This window comes from Protomyctophum parallelum (assembly GCF_964188405.1).
Source record: "Protomyctophum parallelum genome assembly, chromosome: 8".
NCBI classification, from domain to species: Eukaryota; Metazoa; Chordata; class Actinopteri; order Myctophiformes; family Myctophidae; genus Protomyctophum; species Protomyctophum parallelum.
Window position 1 is genome coordinate 24678209 of NC_139703.1, and position 18112 is coordinate 24696320.

The 18112-nt window shown below is 44.6% G+C and overlaps 2 protein-coding genes across 2 annotated transcripts in view; one reads left to right on the forward strand and one right to left on the reverse strand.

Annotated features, from left to right (window-relative positions):
• The window catches only part of LOC310862965 (inositol 1,4,5-trisphosphate-gated calcium channel ITPR1-like), a 146788-nt gene extending 141569 nt beyond the window's left edge, over nucleotides 1–5219 (reverse strand). Inside the window, exon 1 of the mRNA XM_083771087.1 lies at nucleotides 5140–5219. The gene's annotated coding sequence lies outside the window, so the exon portion shown is untranslated. The remainder of the gene's footprint in view (nucleotides 1–5139) is intronic.
• Nucleotides 5220–9031: 3812 nt separating this feature from the next.
• On the forward strand, nucleotides 9032–18082 carry zc3h10 (zinc finger CCCH-type containing 10). Its single transcript, XM_083771088.1, has 6 exons — nucleotides 9032–9183; nucleotides 10749–11543; nucleotides 11963–12256; nucleotides 12675–13103; nucleotides 13591–13870; nucleotides 14742–18082. The coding sequence occupies exons 2-6, from the start codon at nucleotides 11263–11265 to the stop codon at nucleotides 15342–15344; spliced, it is 1887 nt and encodes a 628-aa protein (XP_083627214.1). The 5' UTR covers nucleotides 9032–9183; nucleotides 10749–11262; the 3' UTR covers nucleotides 15345–18082.
• Nucleotides 18083–18112: the final 30 nt, after the last annotated feature.

Below are 18112 nucleotides of genomic sequence, written 5' to 3' on the forward strand. Positions count from 1 at the left end.
CTGACTCTGGGGGAGCCCGGGTTCAAACTGGCAACCTTGCGGTTTCCATCCGGCCACTCTACCCCTGAGCCACCGCCGCCCCCACTCTTGCTACCACAGCAGTTCAAAGGCCCTTAAAACAAGGCTCCAGACTTCCCAAAACAAAGTGTTCAGGCTACTTGGCCTTACTCCCAGAACCCACCTCACCCCCGCTCATTTTGATAGGCTGGAATGGCTTCAGGCTTGACTACAGAATACAACATCTTGCAGTGGACCTGGTCTACAAGATCCACTTACACCACAAGAAGATACCCATACTACCCGTCAACATACTTCCTTAATGTCACATTTTAAAAGTCCATACACGATAACAACACCAGAGGGAGTTCCACAAACCACGTTCAACCCCGATTCGGCTCAAACAAGGAAAATATGTATACATATTTCCCTTATTTTCTAACTGTATATCTTGTATATCACACACAGTCACACACACACACACACACACACACACACACAATTGTGCTGACCTCATCATGTCTACAGTCCAATACATCCGTTTAGACAATTATACCGGACACAATTATTTTCATTTCCAAAAATAGCAGATCTACAAGCTCACCGAGTTGTGTATGAGAGTAGGTATACAGTTGTCCCGATCCAATCACGTGATCGGAAATTGGGGCTGATCACATCATTTTCAAATGATCGGAATCGGATCCATTCAAAGTTATCAGCGCAGCTGCAACCGGCAGCCGTCAAAAACTAGAGTTCTCAACAGGCCCGGCCCTACCTGGACCCCAACTGGGCTGGCCCGAGTCCCTGCCTGGACTTGATAATTAGCAAAAAAATTGCCTTATCCGGCCCGAAAATGTCAATTAAAAAAGGTCCATATACTGTATGGGTGTTAGGACCGTGGTGGCGTGGTCGTATTTGTTCATGATTTGGTCCTGGAATTAAGTGGTGTGCCAGATGTAGACGAGACCATGAGAATGTGGGTGTGAATGGATACAAAACAGGTGTGACCAGCCAGCGATTGGAGGGGACACTTCCAGCCAGCCAGTGATTGGTGGGGAGCGTTCATGAGCGCTGGCTGCAGCCATTCAGAGAGGCTGATGATGATTGAAGTTCTCTATATAAGAAGACATCAGACCACAGAACACCATGCAAGGGAACAGACCTGTCCTCCTCAGCTCCCAACCAGCCACCGCCTGCATTTTGTTATGTTCAGTTAGATTATATATAGTTGCTTTGCTGTCTGTTGGTTTGAGTTAAGTCATTTTGAGTTCATTAGTTTCCTTTGAGTTCTGTTTATGTTAAGGAGGTAAGCTTTAGTTAGTTTAGTTCCTGTTGATTTATTTAAACCTTCAATCATAATTGCCTTAAAACCTTTTATTTATGAATTCACTTTATGAAACTCACTAAACATTATTTATATTATGTTAATACATTTATAATTTATTTCGTACACTTTAACCATTGTTTGAGTGGCAACTTGGCAGTTGAGGAAGGCATGAGCGTCATTATTCCATGTTGTGTCTCAGGCCCCTATACTGGTGCATAACAATGGGTCTTATTGGTAATATGAATAATAATATAACAAAATGTGTAAAGCATGAAACTGTATCATGCACAGGCTATCATGTTTATGTAGATTAGCTGGTGATGCTAAAGTGATTCTGGTGATTACTGCTAATAGCAATGACTGTATGACTGGCAGCTATTATTCAGGGGATTATTTAGCCTAATAATATACATTTCATCAAAACTTAACGATTAGACACACGACTTCACTGAGCCACGGTGATAAGAGACTCACTGCTCACCCCAACAACACATCTCTCTGTTTTTACTAAAACTACAACATGACGTTACTGGGCCGCTTTGATAAGAGACTCACTGCTCACCCCAACACATCTCTCTGTTTTTACTAAAACTACAACATGACGTTACTGGGCCGCTTTGATAAGAGACTCACTGCTCACCCCAACACATCTCTCTGTTTTTACTAAAACTACAACATGACGTTACTTGGCCGCTTTGATAAGAGACTCACTGCTCACCCCAACACATCTCTCTGTTTTTACTAAAACTACAACATGACGTTACTGGGCCGCTTTGATAAGAGACTCACTGCTCACCCCAACACATCTCTCTGTTTTTACTAAAACTACAACATGACGTTACTGGGCCGCTTTGATAAGAGACTCACTGCTCACCCCAACACATCTCTCTGTTTTTACTAAAACTACAACATGACGTCACTGGGCCGCTTTGATAAGATTCTCACTGCTCACCCCAACACATCTCTCTGTTTTTACTAAAACTACAGCATGACGTCACTGGGCCGCTTTGATAAGATTCTCACTGCTCACCCCAACACATCTCTCTGTTTTTACTAAAACTACAACATGACGTCACTGGGCCGCTTTGATAAGAGACTCACTTCTCACCCCTTAGAGTATATATATGAATAGAGAAGGCACCCAGAGGAAATCTTGAGGCGAAATGGACATAGTGGCCGAATGAAGGTATTGCAGCCTGGCCCCAAACACATGAACGCGCTGTCCGTTGACTAACATTGTACACGTTCACGACGGACGACGCTCGTGCGCGTTCAACGGCAGCGCGTTCATGTGTTTGGGGCCACTCACCATTGCAATCCGTCCCAGAATGCACTCTGTTCCTACCAGGAAGGAGGAGTGAATCCGCCTCATGCGCTTTTGAGCAACTTAATGCAAGTGGATGGGAGGAGAACTCGGGTGTCTTCTCTATAGATATATAACTCTATGGCTCACCCCAACACATCTCTCTGTTTTTACTAAAACTACAACATGACGTCACTGGGCCGCTTTGATAAGAGACTCACTGCTCACCCCAACACATCTCTCTGTTTTTACTAAAACTACAACATGACGTTACTGGGCCGCTTTGATAAGAGACTCACTGCTCACCCCAACACATCTCTCTGTTTTTACTAAAACTACAACATGACGTTACTGGGCCGCTTTGATAAGATACTCACTGCTCACCCCAACACATCTCTCTGTTTTTACTAAAACTACATGACGTCACTGAGCCGCGATGATAAGATACTCATCGCTCATTGTCATCACCCAAACACATCTCTCTGTTTTTACTAACCACCGAAACGGTGGTCACCTTATCACCTAAACTGGAGTATGAATAGGCCTTAAGCCTATAATGCAGGGGCTTTCAACTGATTATGAACCAGGGACCACCACCCTGACTAAGAATCAACCTGGGGACCACTGTTGAGTTGGGTGAGGGGATATTAAAATTAATATAAAATTAAATCTTAACAGTCAGTAATTTAACTGGCATATGCTAGTCGTCCGGAGCTATTCCTTTCCGATGGTTGCCCTTACTCTGTTCTCTTAAAGGTATATTCAGTGATTTCACTTAATTCAAATATCATTTATTTTTTTGTTTTGTTGTGATAATCCTCCCTACTATAGAGTGTGCTGGCCATATAAGGAGTTCCTCCCTGTCCCCAGTTACCCCCTGGGGGTCAAAAAACCTTAGGTTTCGTTTTTGACTCTCTATCCTGATTGGACGAAAGGCTGGGTCCCACAGCCAAAAACGAAACCTAAGGTTTTTTGAGTGAAATCACTGAATATACCTTTAACCTTCCATATTAAACTCATAGATAGCAGACACATGCGATTGCATGATTATATGGGCACATTTGACATTTCCTAATAGACTCAACCAGTCAATCTGGTTCACTTTCCATTGAAATTCAAACTCCCTTTCTGTGGAAGTTCTTGACATCCGACTTCCCAGTAACTGACATTGATGTCATCATACATCACCAGGTCACTTAATGAACTAGTTCGTTTCCCAAATATAGTGGTCGATAAAAAACATACTAAATGCATGGCCAGGGACCACATGCAATACCTTCACGGACCACCAGTGGTCCACGGACCACCTGAAATGCAGTGGTTTTCATTCAACCAGTGGTCTGGGGACCACCAGTGTTCCTTGAGGAGGTTCGAGGTGGTCCCCTGCTAAATGATGGAGAGTTGGTAACCAACAATGGACCCTTATTAGATCTTTAACTCTTTGAGAATGTAAAATGAAACCCATAAGGGTTCATTTGGTTTCATTTCACACTCAAGCGTTCAATTGAACATCTGCATTACTTGATTTACAAGAAGTCTACACAATTACAGAATGTAAAATAATTGTTATTTTGGGCCGTTTGCCTGTTATGGTACCACATCAATAGGGGCCTACAGCACGACAACAAAATATTATTTAGTATTGGGTCTGAGAGGCTAAACGTCATCAAATGGTGGTCCGTGGCTCAAATTCTTTATAATGGACCTAAGGGTTAAACTACGGGTCTAATGTATATGACAACTATAACTCTATAACTGCTCAACTAGTAGAAATAGCACTACTGTATGTGTATAGACAGTGTGAGGTCACAGTCAGTCATTCATAATTTGATGCGTTTACCATACAAGGAAGTGACAATCAGATGTCTCATCATGTCTGCATACTTCTCAAAGTGTGGTCCATACGTAGACCCCAAGGGGTCTACGTAGGGCTTGGAACACTTAAGCCCTATGCATTTTTTAGTTTTGGGGGCTATTGAAAAATAGCCCATTTATCCATATCTACAAACATGTCAAACTTTTCCTGAAAGATGTTGACACACATTCTTGACATCATCTTCTCTAAATAAATTCGATTCAGGGGGTCCTTGACAAGAAAGTGATTTTTCCACTGTGTTCAACCACTGACTTTAAAGAGAAACACTTTAAAACACCCCAGACAATATTTAAACACAAGACAGGAGAAGCACACATATTTAGTTTCGGAAGGATTTCAACTTTACCTCTGCTTCATGCTGCCTTACACAAAGACACAATGCATGCAGTAGGCTAAGATAGGAACACAGACGTGTTCCCCCCCTAACTAAATCAATAAATTAAAACAAATAACAATTACAATTAGTTTAAAATCACTTTAGCCTATCTGCCAATAACTCATTTGGCTGAGCAGTTTGAAGCACTTTTACCAATATCGCCAAAAAACCCAACCAAATAAAAATAAATAAATACAAAATAAACATCTGTAGTTAGGGCACTGGCTCTGTAGGACACTTAATATAAAATAAAACTTCACCTCTGCTTCATGGACGGACAGACGGACTGGACTCTCTTCTGGATAAAAAAAACTATAGCCTAGTGTCCTCTTCAGCAGCAGCACCGCGGTACGGTGGCATATACACCCATCATTTATAGATCAGATCCGGGCCTAAACTAACGGTTTATTACAGATCTAATAATATTAAAATGTTCCGTAGCCGATCGAGAGGAGGAGAAGAGACGCTCCTAAACTACCGTGTCTGCCTGGGGGCGGGGCTGAGGTGTTGCGCTGCCTGGCTGGCTTGCTGCCAAGGAGAAGGCAGTGTTGGTTTCCTGGAAATGTAGTTCTCTGCGGCGGACCACTAAGCACCGAGGAGCGTGAGGTCCTGCGTTCCGGACTACAATTCCCATGTAGACGGTTTTGGGTTTTTTCTTTTGCTATAAACTAAGGATTCTAGGGTTGCTTGTGTTTAGTTGAGAACTTGAGATTGAGAAACTCTCTCTCTCTCTCTCTCTCTCTCTCTCTCTCTCTCTCTCTCTCTCTCTCTCTCTCTCTCTCTCTCTCTCTCTCTCTCTCTCTCTCTGTAGGCCTAGTAAAAAAGTATTGGCATCAAAATGTGCTTGATTGATTGAAGAATTTATTAACAGATTGGAGAATTACAGTAGCCTACATTTCAAGCACAACTCAAAACATAAACTGTCGTCCACAGTATGTGGACGACACCTAGCATTACCCTTGTTTACAATAGGGTCCACCATGTTCAATTCATCATAAAAGTTTAAAGTACCAAAAGTATATTAGTCACTACTATAATTATGCCGAATATGTTCCGTTTCGAGTTTTCAAAAATAGCAGATCTACAAGCTCACACTGCGTCACATTGTGAGTCGTGACACAATCAGCGGAGGCACACTGTCTGGACGCGCTCTCCTCCGCGTCAGTCGGGCGCGGAGGTGGAGCTTCTTTTCCGTCCACCAGCTGTCTAAAAACCCCACGAAGAAGAAGGGCTTCAGGTTCTTCTGACGCGTCCACGCGCGACAGTGTGCTTATGCCCATTGTGAGCTTAAAGGAGCATTCAGTAATTTGGATAACAAGATGTAGGCCTACACATGCACGCTAGTCTATAGGTGCTGCCACACAAGTAAAGAGCCGCGGACGTTCTCGGCTGTCGGCAGCTTCTTTTCAGTTTTTTTAGACAGCTGGTGGATGGAAATTAAGCTCCACCTCCGCGGCTGACTGCCGGAGAGCGTTTCCGGGAATCTGTCCGTCGCGGCAGTCAGCCGCGGAGGTGGAGCTTCTTTTCCATCCACCAGCTGTCTAAAAACTCGGAAATTACGTAAAACACAGCTTCTTATGTACTGTCCGCGGCTGTTGGCCGTTTTCCGTTCAAGCCAACAGCACACACGCCTGCATGGCCCGCCCCCGCTCGATCATGATTGGCGGAAGGCCCCTCTCTATCCTGATTGGATGAAGGCTTTGCCACCTATAGCCAAGCCTAAGGTTTTTTGACCCCCAGGGGTTAACTGGGGACAGGGAGGAACTCCTTATATGGTCAGCACACTATGGAAGTGATATTTGAATGAAGTGAAATCACTGAATATATAAGTTGTAGATCGGTAACAGACCTGGTTGCCCCTTTTCCATCTCGCCCCACTACTCTACCTAGCTGTATAGCTCTAAATAACAAACATAATTCATGTTGGTGATTATATAAACTCACTCTAGCCTATATCCACGGGCATAATAGCATGATGATGCCATTATTACAAAACATGGGCTACATGGAAGAAATGGGTTTAATAAAACGAAATTAACTGCTAAAGGTCCTAAATTAACTTAATTAAGCAGTCACCGTCTCTGTGTCATGTTATTATTATATATAGATCGATTACTATACTATAATAATCAAATAAATCTGTATACAAGATCATTTCAGATTTCAGAGAAGGAGGGAAATACCAAATTAACTGTTAACTACATTAAAACATTTCGCAGGGGCGAGTTGGTAAAGGGGCGAGTCAAATTGGTATTCTGTAGATCTGCTATTTTCAAATGGCTGATAGAGCGATTAGTACGTATAGCCTAGTAGGCTAAATTAAGTTGTCAAATAATTGCAGTGTAGTAGAAGTCCTACAATAATTGTAAAAGTAGAAGTAAAAGTACGGAAAATTTGTAAAATTTTGTAAAGAAAGAATCACACCCGTGTGAACTGAGTGGTGCAACCCCCCCCCCCCCCCCCTCCTCTCTCTCTCATTAGCAGGCAACAGTGCAGCACTATCCCTCTCTCTGTTCTGGCACAACAGCGCCCCTACTGGTACTCATTATACGTGCTCATTAACGAACACATAGGTGAATACAGGCATAGGTGAACACGGACATTGCTGTTCCTTAGAGTGGTTGCACCACTCAAAAACACCTCAAAATTGTACAGTAGCCTACTTGAGTAAATGTAGATGGCTACTTTACGCCACTGGTGAAATGTTTGTGTTTGTTTACTTACTTATAGCCAAAGAGGAATAAACAATGTTTATGTTGAATTGTTTGTTTGTTTGGTTACTGTTTGTTTGATAGTATAGAATATGATTAAAGTGATTGTTAATACATTTTGCTGGCCTGGGGTCCTGGTAAGCAAAATGTAGGCTCTGCTGCCACCTAGTGGTGACAATGGGAGGCTACAATGCTACTGGTGTCCAGACTCCAGTAATACATTCAAATATAACTATAAATCCTACCACGTGTACTGTAAATGTTGATTGTTTCATAATGGAACAGAATATTATTTAAATTCCTCCCAGATTGGGCTATTTCAATAACAAGCTAATAACAAATTAAGCAAAAACAAGCAATAACAAGCAAAGGGAACTTAGGGAAGAGAACACCACAATTAGTTCAAGCCTTAATTTTAAAGGACAACTTTGACTCTTCCGGAGTCAAGAAAGGGTAGGTGGATGGGTTTTGGTTTTGATATCAATCCAGTGTTTCCCCTATATCTATATATGCGTGATTGTGTGGCGAGCCTATTGTGTGGCTTATATGCTTGTGTGGTCTATATGTGGCCTATACAGCCTATGCATGATTGTGTGGCGGATCACCAGTCACCACACAATCATGACCAAAGCACACTAGAATCTGGAAATGGCAAATTTTTTACCTCATGGAGAGTTTAGCGGAGAGTGTTGTGTGGTAGGCTACGTAGAGGACATCTCCCCGAACGTGTGCGTATGTCACAACAGCTGCCCCGAAGAGCCGTTTTTGGTCCAGCGGCCAGCGCTATATACTCTCTAGAGATAACAGGCCTTGATAAAAAACTAAATACATTCTCAAATTCTCTTGACTTAATATTGTAATTTACGTAATGGAGATGTTTAACAATAATTTAGTTACACTCTCAAGAGTTAAAGATCTATAGGCTAAAGGGTCCATTTGGTTACCAACTCTCCATCATTTAGCTGGGGACCACCATGGAACCCCCTCAAGGACCACTGGTGGTCCCCGGACCACTGGTTGAAGACCACTATAATAAAACAAGACAATCTGAGAATCCATCTGCAAATAAAGTAGAAAGACTGTCTCGAGAGACTATTAAATAGGTGACGCTCCACAGTGCAAGGGTGTGAAAATGTGCCAAGCAATTAAGTGTCCAATTTAATAGCCATTTGATCTGTAAAAACATTTAGGGCACATATAATTACTCTAGTATCGACCTTTAAAATGACATATCATCAATGCATGTTTTAAATAAATGTATGACTTTTAAAAGAACACAATCATACATGACAAGGTCTTATTCTCTTATTAGGTCTTATTCTCTTATTCTGAAGGCCTTATCCTATAGCTCCCAACCAAGGAAAGGGGCAACACTGGAAGCAAACGTTCTTCTTCTTCTTCGCTGGTGTTTATTAAACATTGATACAGGAAGAAGAACGTGTTGGTAAACAACAGAAAACAGCGAATAATAAATAAATAAATATAGCTTTGAATTGGTTAATTACGGTATAACACTGAGTAGGTTGTTATTAATTCATATGACCGGCCGGGTAATGGGTATGATTGGTCGGTTCCACAATATCTCTGTTTATGGTAAGTATTAAGTCCTGCATGCTAGCTTATTGGCTAACATTAGCATCAGTTATGTGATTATTGTGAGCCTTATATAAAGGGAAAGTTCGTCTTTTTTATCTTTGATGTCGTGTATCTTCAGTCAAATATAAGTGGTTTTCAACCCTTTTCATATCACGGTCCATTATTTATTTATTATTTACCACGGACCACCTTGATGACATATATCCTTTACCTCAGACCCAAAACAAAAGGATATTTTGTCCACAATTCCATGCTGTATTGATGTTGGTACCATTAGGAGAGAGAAAACAACAATTCTTCTACATTATCTAATTGTGTAGACTTCTGTAATTAAGTAATGCAGTGTTTATCAACAATTTTACTCTTGAGAGTGTAAAACGGTCTATTGGTTTCATTTTACACTCTCAAGAGTTAAAGATCTAATGAAGGGTCCATTTGGTTACAAACATAGTTGAAAACCACTGAAATAGTTGAATAGTTTTGTTCTTGCTTTCATTGTTTCATTTGACATAATAATGTATACTGTATTGGAAGTCTGTTAGCATCAGTAGTGGTGGAAAAAGTACTTGCATGTGTTTACTTAAGTAAAAGTATCAATACCACAATCAAGAACTAACTCCATTAGTAAAAGTCCGGAATTCAAAATGTATACTTGAGTAATTAAAAGTATTGGCTTCAAAATGTACTTAAAGTGTCAACATTAAAAGTACTAATTATGCAGAATGTCCCATTTAAAGTTTTCAAATGTATAATAATCTGTGCCACGTCCCTCCCCTGAGTCGAAACAGTTTGAGAACCAATGTTCTAAGTAAAGTAAACCAAGGTTTCTCAAAGTAACTATTTCATAGATCTGCTGTTTTTTAATAGCCAACACATATAAATGGATAAAGGGGTTAAAATGATTGATGCTGTATTAAAGGACCACTTCACCACTTTTCAACCTCTTCATATAATAGGTCCTCACTAATAATCATGATAAAATGGGATTTCTTTTCATACTCACCCTGTGTCTCATAGGAGGGCTGTGGGCAGTTCAGAAACCCGTCCACCAGTGACATCATCGTGAGGCAGATTTTTTTTTTTTTTAAACAAGATGTGTTTTTTTTTACAAAAATGTTAGATTTGTATTATCGTGAGAACGATGGCTTCCATTTTCGCATTGCAACTTTTCAACCATAGAAAGCCTGCAGTTTCTATTAGCTTGGATTCCCCATCGATGATGTCACTGGTGGACGGGTTTCTGAACTGCCCACAGCCCTCCTATGAGACACAGACGGAGTAGGAAAAAATGGTGGCATTTTATCATGTTTATTAGTGAGGACCTATAATATGAAGATAGGTTGAAAAGTGGTGAAGTGGTCCTTTAACTATAGCTGGGGCCTGGGGACCCCCCCCCCATCCCACTGGGGGTCCCCAGAACCCCCTTAGATCCCCTGTGGGGACTCTACTAATGATATGATCTACGCATATGAAAGCAGAAGTCAGGCTCTCATAGATGATAGTCTTGATCCACGGCTAATCAAACCATCACTAATAATAATTTATATGCATTTATTTCACAGATCTGCCAATAAGAAGATGTCTTTGGCCTGAGGAGAGGATCTGATTGGCCCGAGGGGAGAGGAGCACCGTTCATAAACCTTTATACTCGCACACCCATGAGTTCGTATTTCAGTATTTTCCTGGTGAAGAAAAACCTGGTGAACGCCATGTTATTCTCCCGGTGCTGGGCTGAACGCCATGCTATTCTCCTGGTGCTGGGCTGAACGCCATGTTATTCTCCCGGTGCTGGGTTGAACGCCATGCTATTCTCCTGGTGCTGGGCTGAACGCCATGTTATTCTCCTGGTGCTGGGCTGAGCGCCATGCTATTCTCCTGGTGCTGGGCTGAGCGGCATGTTATTTTTCCGGTGCTGGGCTGAACGCCATGTTATTCTCCCGGTGCTGGGCTGAAGGCCATGTTATTCTCCTGGTGCTGGGCTGAATGCCATCTTATTCTCCTGGTGCTGGGCTGAAAGCCATGTTATTCTCCTGGTGCTGGGCTGAACGCCATGTTATTCTCCTGGTGCTGGGCTGAATGCCATGTTATTCTCCTGGTGCTGGGCTGAACGCCATGCCTGATCGGGACGCTTCCTTCCTGTCAGGTGGCTCTGGGAGTGGGAGTGGACTCTGTGGGGGCGGCGGCAGCAGCTTATTGGTTGAGGAGGGAGGAGGAGGGGGCTCGGGAGGTGGCGGGGGGGCTGGGGGGGGTCTCATCATGGGAGGAGGAGGGGCTCTGGGGAATGGGGGTGGAGCTGGGGGAGGAGGAGGAGGGGGCATGGCCAGCGGTTCCGGGCTCTCCTTGGACGGCGTCTGCAGGTATGTAGGCCACGCCCACTAACGGCTATTACATCATCATACTGATCGCAATTTATTAACATTGTAGCTTGTAGATATTTACATTTTTTGCAAACTATAACATTAACTCATAAACCACCAGCATTTCGGCAACAGCCTTCTTCAGAGAAGATTAAAAAGTCATCGAAAGTAAAAAATACTTTTTAATCTGCTCTGAAGAAGGCTGTTGCCAAAACGAGTCAGCATTCGTAATAGGATCTGAGCCATAGTCTTGCATCTTTTATTTTGGAGTGCCGCTTTTTCCACTTTGTTGGTTTATGAGTTAAGTTATATTCAAAGCTGAGCACCCACTGCCTAAATTAACGAATGAATATTTGCAGGGACTAATTAATTAATTTAGCAATCAATCTTGGGGACTTATTCATTAATTAATCTCACAGGGACTTTGTCCGCAACGTGTGCAAGCGGGGGAAGCGCTGCCGTTTCCGCCACCCTGATGTGAACTCGGTGACGGACGCGGGCGTCCAGAAGAACGAGTTCATCTTCTGCCACGACCACCAGAACAAGGAGTGCGTGAGGTCGACGTGTCGCTTTGTGCACGGCTCCAAGGAGGACGAGGACCACTACAAGAAGTCCGGGGAGCTGCCGCTGAGGCTGCGGGGCAAGGTGGCCGCCCGGCTTGGTCTGAGTCCCACCGACCTGCCGCACAGTAGGGGAGAGGTCCCTCTCTGTAGGTGAGTCCCATGAACCTGCCCCACATCCGGGGAGACGTCAACCCGCTGTCCAGTCGCTAGTCGCGATAGATTTATTCTTACCTCCCGTTGTTGTCGATCGGCTCTAGAGTGATTTGGCTACATCTAGCTGCTACAGCCATCGGTAAAAGTGCTCCGTTGCTATAAATCGACTGGGCGCTATCATTTAATGGATTAAATAACCCTGGGCAATTAAGGTGTTAAGAGGCAGCTGAGCTGAGGTGTGAACGGAACTAATGTGTGCAACCTCCAAATGGTTCCCCCGAACTGACCTAGGGTACGGACCTTGGCATCTAGGTTTCTATATGATGCCAACGAGGGAACGTAAATTCAGTTTATTTCCTTGTAATTCCAGATACGTCCAGAATGTAATTTCGGCTTATTTTTTTTGTTATTCCAGAGACTTCCTGAAGGGGGAGTGCCAACGAGGGAACAAGTGTAAATTCCGCCACGTCCAGAAGGACTTCGAGTACGACCCCCCTGCCCTGGGGGGAGGCGGAGCTGGGATGATGCTGGGAGGAGGCGGGGTTGCTGGAGGGGGGCTGGGGGGTGGGATGGGGGGAGGGGGAGGAGGGCTGGGCGGGATGGCGGTGGGGGGATTTAACTCTGGGGGGGGTGGTGGTGGTCTGCTGGGCGGGGTGTGTGGGGGAGGAGGAGGAGGAGGCGGGGCCTGCGGAGCATTGGTTGGACTGGTGGGGGGAGGCAGCAACATGATGGGCATGGCGGTGGGGGGCGGCGGCTGCCCCAGCATGGGCGGTGGAGTCTCAGTGGGCTGTCTGTCGGCCCCCCCGGGAGGGGGGTCGCTGCTGGGACCGCGGCGCTACGAGAGGTAAGGCTTGTGGCAAATATTACGCACTGTAATCGTCAAATTAAGCAATATTACACGAGAGGGTGTGCTTAACCGTCATTAATGGCATGCCAACTGCCAAGCGCAGAAGTGCCATTAATGACGGTTAAAGCACGACCCTCAAGTGTAATATTGCGATTATACAACAGTTACCCAGTACGTTTACTCAATTTAATTATAATAATTTCACTAGACTAGACCCATTCACTTCCTTGTTTACGGCTGGACAAAACCCCATATGTTCTCTGAATCTACACTGCTTCCGATTGATCATAATGGCGATGCTCTGTCCTAATTTCTGACCGTCATGCATCTCGGTTACCTTTTACTTCATGGTTTTTGGGGTAAAGGCAAGGCGGGCATTTTCAGAATAAATTCTCCCTCATCTGCTTGTCTCTCTAGCGCCTTTTGTTCTGAAAGATTCCCCCGCACCACAGTTGTTAAAGTTCCATTTTGTTAATCGTGACAGCCTTAACGAGAGAGGACTGGGAGGAGCTCGGCGCTACGACGGAGGAGGAGAGCTGCTGTTCGACGGCGGTCTGTTCGACCCGGCGGGGGGCGGTCCCCTGGAGGCGGGGCCTCCCGTGGACCACCACGCCCACATCCTCGCCACGCTGAAGAGGCGGAGGATGGAGGGGCCGTGTCACTACGAGGTGACCACACCCGCCACCATCACCATGATGGAGTATCGCTTCATGGAGGAGGAGAACTGCCTTCTGCGGAAGAGGGTGGAAGAGCTGAAGAAACAGGTCTGTGAGATCTGATCACATGCAGGTCTGTGAGATCTGATCGAGAGTAGGAAGTGGGTGGGAGGGATAAGTGTGTGTGTGTGTGTGTGTGTGTGTGTGTGTGTGTGTGTGTGTGTGTGTGTGTGTGTGTGTGTGTGTGTGTGTGTGTGTGTGTGTGTGTGTGTGTGTGTGTGTGTGTGTGTGTGTGTGTGTGTGTGTGTGTGTGTGGTTCCTCCTGAAATGCGTGCGTTTTTAATAGGCGGCTGTAAAATGTGCACATAGCCTACTGTTTTCACTGTTGTTATTTGATTATACAAAAAATGTACAATCACAACAAGCTTTTGTTGTAGTTTGGCAGTGAAGTAATTTTCCGTCAGATCAATTTGGCCTGTATGACCACGTCATTTGGTTTGCTTTACAAAGGCCTGTGTGAATGCTAAACTGACCAAAATCGAAATGCAACAATTTATCCCTGATCCGGACATTTTAAGCGAACTAAAACTTTAATTTTATTCAAAAGATTGACAAAAATCAGACCTGTCTGAACTCAGTGGTACGGTACGGTACTGTACTGTACTGTACTGTACTGTACTGTACTGTACTGTACTGTACTGTACTGTACTGTACTGTACTGTACTGTACTGTACTGTACTGTACTGTACTGTACTGTACTGTACTGTACTGTACTGTACTGTACTGTACTGTGTGAGGCTGCGCAGCAGTGACACTTGGTGGTGAAAAAACTCTATTTCCAGACAGACATACACACACACATTGCTGCGTATAGGAGTGGTTAGCACCACTCAAAAATGTCAAAATCAACAGTGTCTAACGTGATGTAATTCCTAATGTGTCCACCATGTGTCCAACCTGATGTAAATCTGTTCCGCAGGTGTCCAACCTGATGGCCACCAACGAGGTCCTCCTGGAGCAGAACGCTCAGTTCCGCAGCCAGACCAAGGTCATCACCTTGACCTCCACGCCGACCACGTTGGGCGTGGAGCAGAACCTGGTGGCGCCCCCTATGGTGGCGGTGAGCTCCTACAACCACGGCATCGCGCAGACCCACACCACGCTGAGCAGCGTGGCCTCGCAGCGCCCCCCCGGAGACCCCTCCAACGGGGGGGTGGTGGTGGTGGGGGGCCCCACCGTGGGGGCCCCCCAGAGCAACCCGAACGCGTGCAACCCGCCGCTCAACCCCGAGAGCCTCGCCAACAACCCGCTGTCGGCCGCCCTGGTGCAGGTCGCCCAGACCATGGCGCAGGGCATGGGCGGCGGGCCGCCCCCCGTGGTCTCCATGGCGCCCCCCGTGGTGGCGGTGTCCGTGGCGCCCGTCGCCGTGTCCGTGTCGATGGCGCAGGGCGCCATGCCGGGCGGCATCACCATGAGCCACGCCCCCATGCCCGGCATCACCATGAGCCACGCCCCCACCACGCCCATGGTGAGCTACCCCATCGTCAGTCAGAGCATGAGGATCAGCGCCCTGCCGCACTGAGCCACGCCCCGTCCATCACCCACTGCCCTGCCGCGCTGACAGACACGCCCGCCACGCCCCATCGATCCCCGCCCTGCCGCACTGACTGACTGACTGACTGACTCACGATCACCACTAGGGGTGGGCAATATGGAAAAATATAATATCACAATATTTTTGATACATCATGATGCACGATATTATCACGATATTTTTTTCATGCGGTTTGTATGGTTATTCTTCAAGTTACTTAACAGCACAACCACCTACAAGGTAACACAAAACAAAAACAAAAAGGAGTAAGAGGCCGTCGTTCTACAGAAGTATAAATTAAGGTATAGAACTGCAAATCATAGAATGTGCATTCACTGCATCAAAATATGTACGATATCTCTGAAAAGGCACATCGTGGGCACATTGTATCGCCTCAATGATATGTATCACCATATGGTCCACCCCTAGTCACCGCCCCTGCCGCACTGATGTACAGGTGCTCAGAACTACAGAATGGACCTCCATCTTTAGAGGAAACTGACTGACTGGACTACAGAATGGACCTCCATCTTTAGAGGAAACTAACTGACTGGACTACAGAATGGACCTCCATCTTTAGAGGAAACTTAACTGACTGGACTACAGAATGGACCTCCATCTTTAGAGGAAACTGACTGACTAGACTACAGAATGGACCTCCATCTTTAGAGGAAACTTAACTGACTGGACTACAGAATGGACCTCCATCTTTAGAGGAAACTTAACTGACTGGACTACAGAATGGACCTCCATCTTTAGAGGAAACTGACTGACACTCAGGACTACAGAATGGACCTCCATCTTTAGAGGAGGTTTCCTCAATGATCCTTGCTGCGGTTTTGCTTTGTTTGTTTGTGCCAGGTGCTTGATGATGAATGGACCTGCCATCATCTTGTCTACGAGAGACCATGGACGTATCTTTTATACTATTTTGAAAAACATTTTTGAATGGTTCAAAAAGCCGATCTACGAGCTCACAACGTGTCGATGTAGATCGGCTAGTTGAACAATTCTTTAATGTTTTTCAAAATGGTAAAGAAGTTTAAGGATAAGGGGTGAGGCACTGACTAATATAGTGCCCCTGGCCTGGTCATCTCTAGCCTGGTACGCATACCATTGCAGGGTTCTGATCCGATCGGGAGCAGAAATAACTTGTATCACTGTGTAGTCAATGGTTTGTAGGCCGGAACCACTGATAACTGATATTACCCCAAATAATTCCCTGCATCATATTTTTAGGGCCTACCCAATAAAACCCTCGATTCGGCGTAGTTTAGCTTATAGGAATAAGTTTGTTTGGTATATCCATCTACAATCTTCTATTCCAACTCGTGACTGGCGAGACTAAACTAAACAAAAAACTGAACCCTTCAACTGGAACCACTGTGGGGGGTTTTTTTATCCGTTTTATTTTTGGTTTTTTAACCGTGGCCTACACCGGATTGCACCGGCCAGTTTTGGAAGGATTGCCAGGCTGGTGATGCGAGGTTAGTTCATACAAGATACTAGGAATATCATCTTTGTTCTGAGTATGGATGGAGCTCGTAAGTCTTATTGATAACGAGCACCTTATCACTCAGGCTTATCGAACCGGCTTCTTATCGAGTTCACTATCGAGCGTTTTCTATTTTTTGTGGATAGAAACGGGAGACGACAATGAATGCTGAACAGAACCAGTATCTTTTAGGCCAGGGCCTTCAAATACAGTACTTTTCTACAGATGGATGGCAATTGACCTTTTTACTTTTTGATAATAATATTACCAACCAACTGTTACCTGGTCAATGTGTGTACCGTCATCATTGTAATGGTGTCATCTTTACCCGGGCAGTGCTGGTTGGCACTTTTGGCAGTTATCAATACACTTTTAGACCAACATGTTTGTGCCAACGTGGGTTGATGATTAGATTTATTTCTTAATCTTCTCTTGTCTCGATTGTTTAAACATGACGACATGGGCCGATATGCTCCATAACATGCTCGATGAGTCCAAAGCTTATTAATACTGGGTACTCAATAAGCCCAAAGGTTATTGATACTGGGTACTCAATAAGCCCAAAGCTTATTGATACCGGGTACTCAACACTGCGCAAAAAGCATGGAATACGGATGTGTATATTACAGGAAACTCCCGTTAAACTTTCCGGTAAACTCCCAAATTGTACCATCACACCTGTATATTACCGTATATTAACTGTATATGCCTGCTAAACTTGAGGTGTACGGGTGAAATACAGTGCCCAAAATTGCCCGTTAACTCCTCTTTTCACGCAGTGCAATAAGCTTAATATCAGGTTTTTCCCGGGTATCGGGTTTCAAGCTCCATCCCTAGTTCTGAGGCAACATATCAAATTACTATGTTTCCTGTGTTCTGTTCTGTATCAAGGAAGCTCTTTCTGCTGAACAAACACTATTTATGAGCAATTGCAATAATCGGTTCAGGAATATAGAAGAAGACTTTGCTTTTCGATGTGTGCACTGCGCAGTACATCGTTTTATAGATGGAAAGGTATCGTTTCTGCCTCGGATGTATCGTGGGATTTGGTTGCCAAACAGGAAACGGTGGACAGTCTTGCGATACTTAGCATGTTCAGAAAAGTATTTTGTGCTCTTTAGATACCTCTATAAACACACACAGTATACACATTGAATAGCAACACAGCTGAAAACAACGTCTGATATGTCTCATTGTTTTCTGTTATGTTCCTGAGCCGAGTATCTTTTATTCTCAATCGTTAAAAAAAATCACACCCGTG

Coding starts and splice junctions, on each gene's coding strand:
- zc3h10 (XM_083771088.1), top strand. CDS start 11,263: ATGCCATGTTATTCTCCTGGTGCTGGGCTGAACGCCATGCCTGATCGG. Junction 12,257..12,674: donor GGAGAGGTCCCTCTCTGTAG/GTGAGTCCCATG, acceptor TTGTTATTCCAG/AGACTTCCTGAAGGGGGAGT. Junction 13,871..14,741: donor TGGAAGAGCTGAAGAAACAG/GTCTGTGAGATC, acceptor TCTGTTCCGCAG/GTGTCCAACCTGATGGCCAC.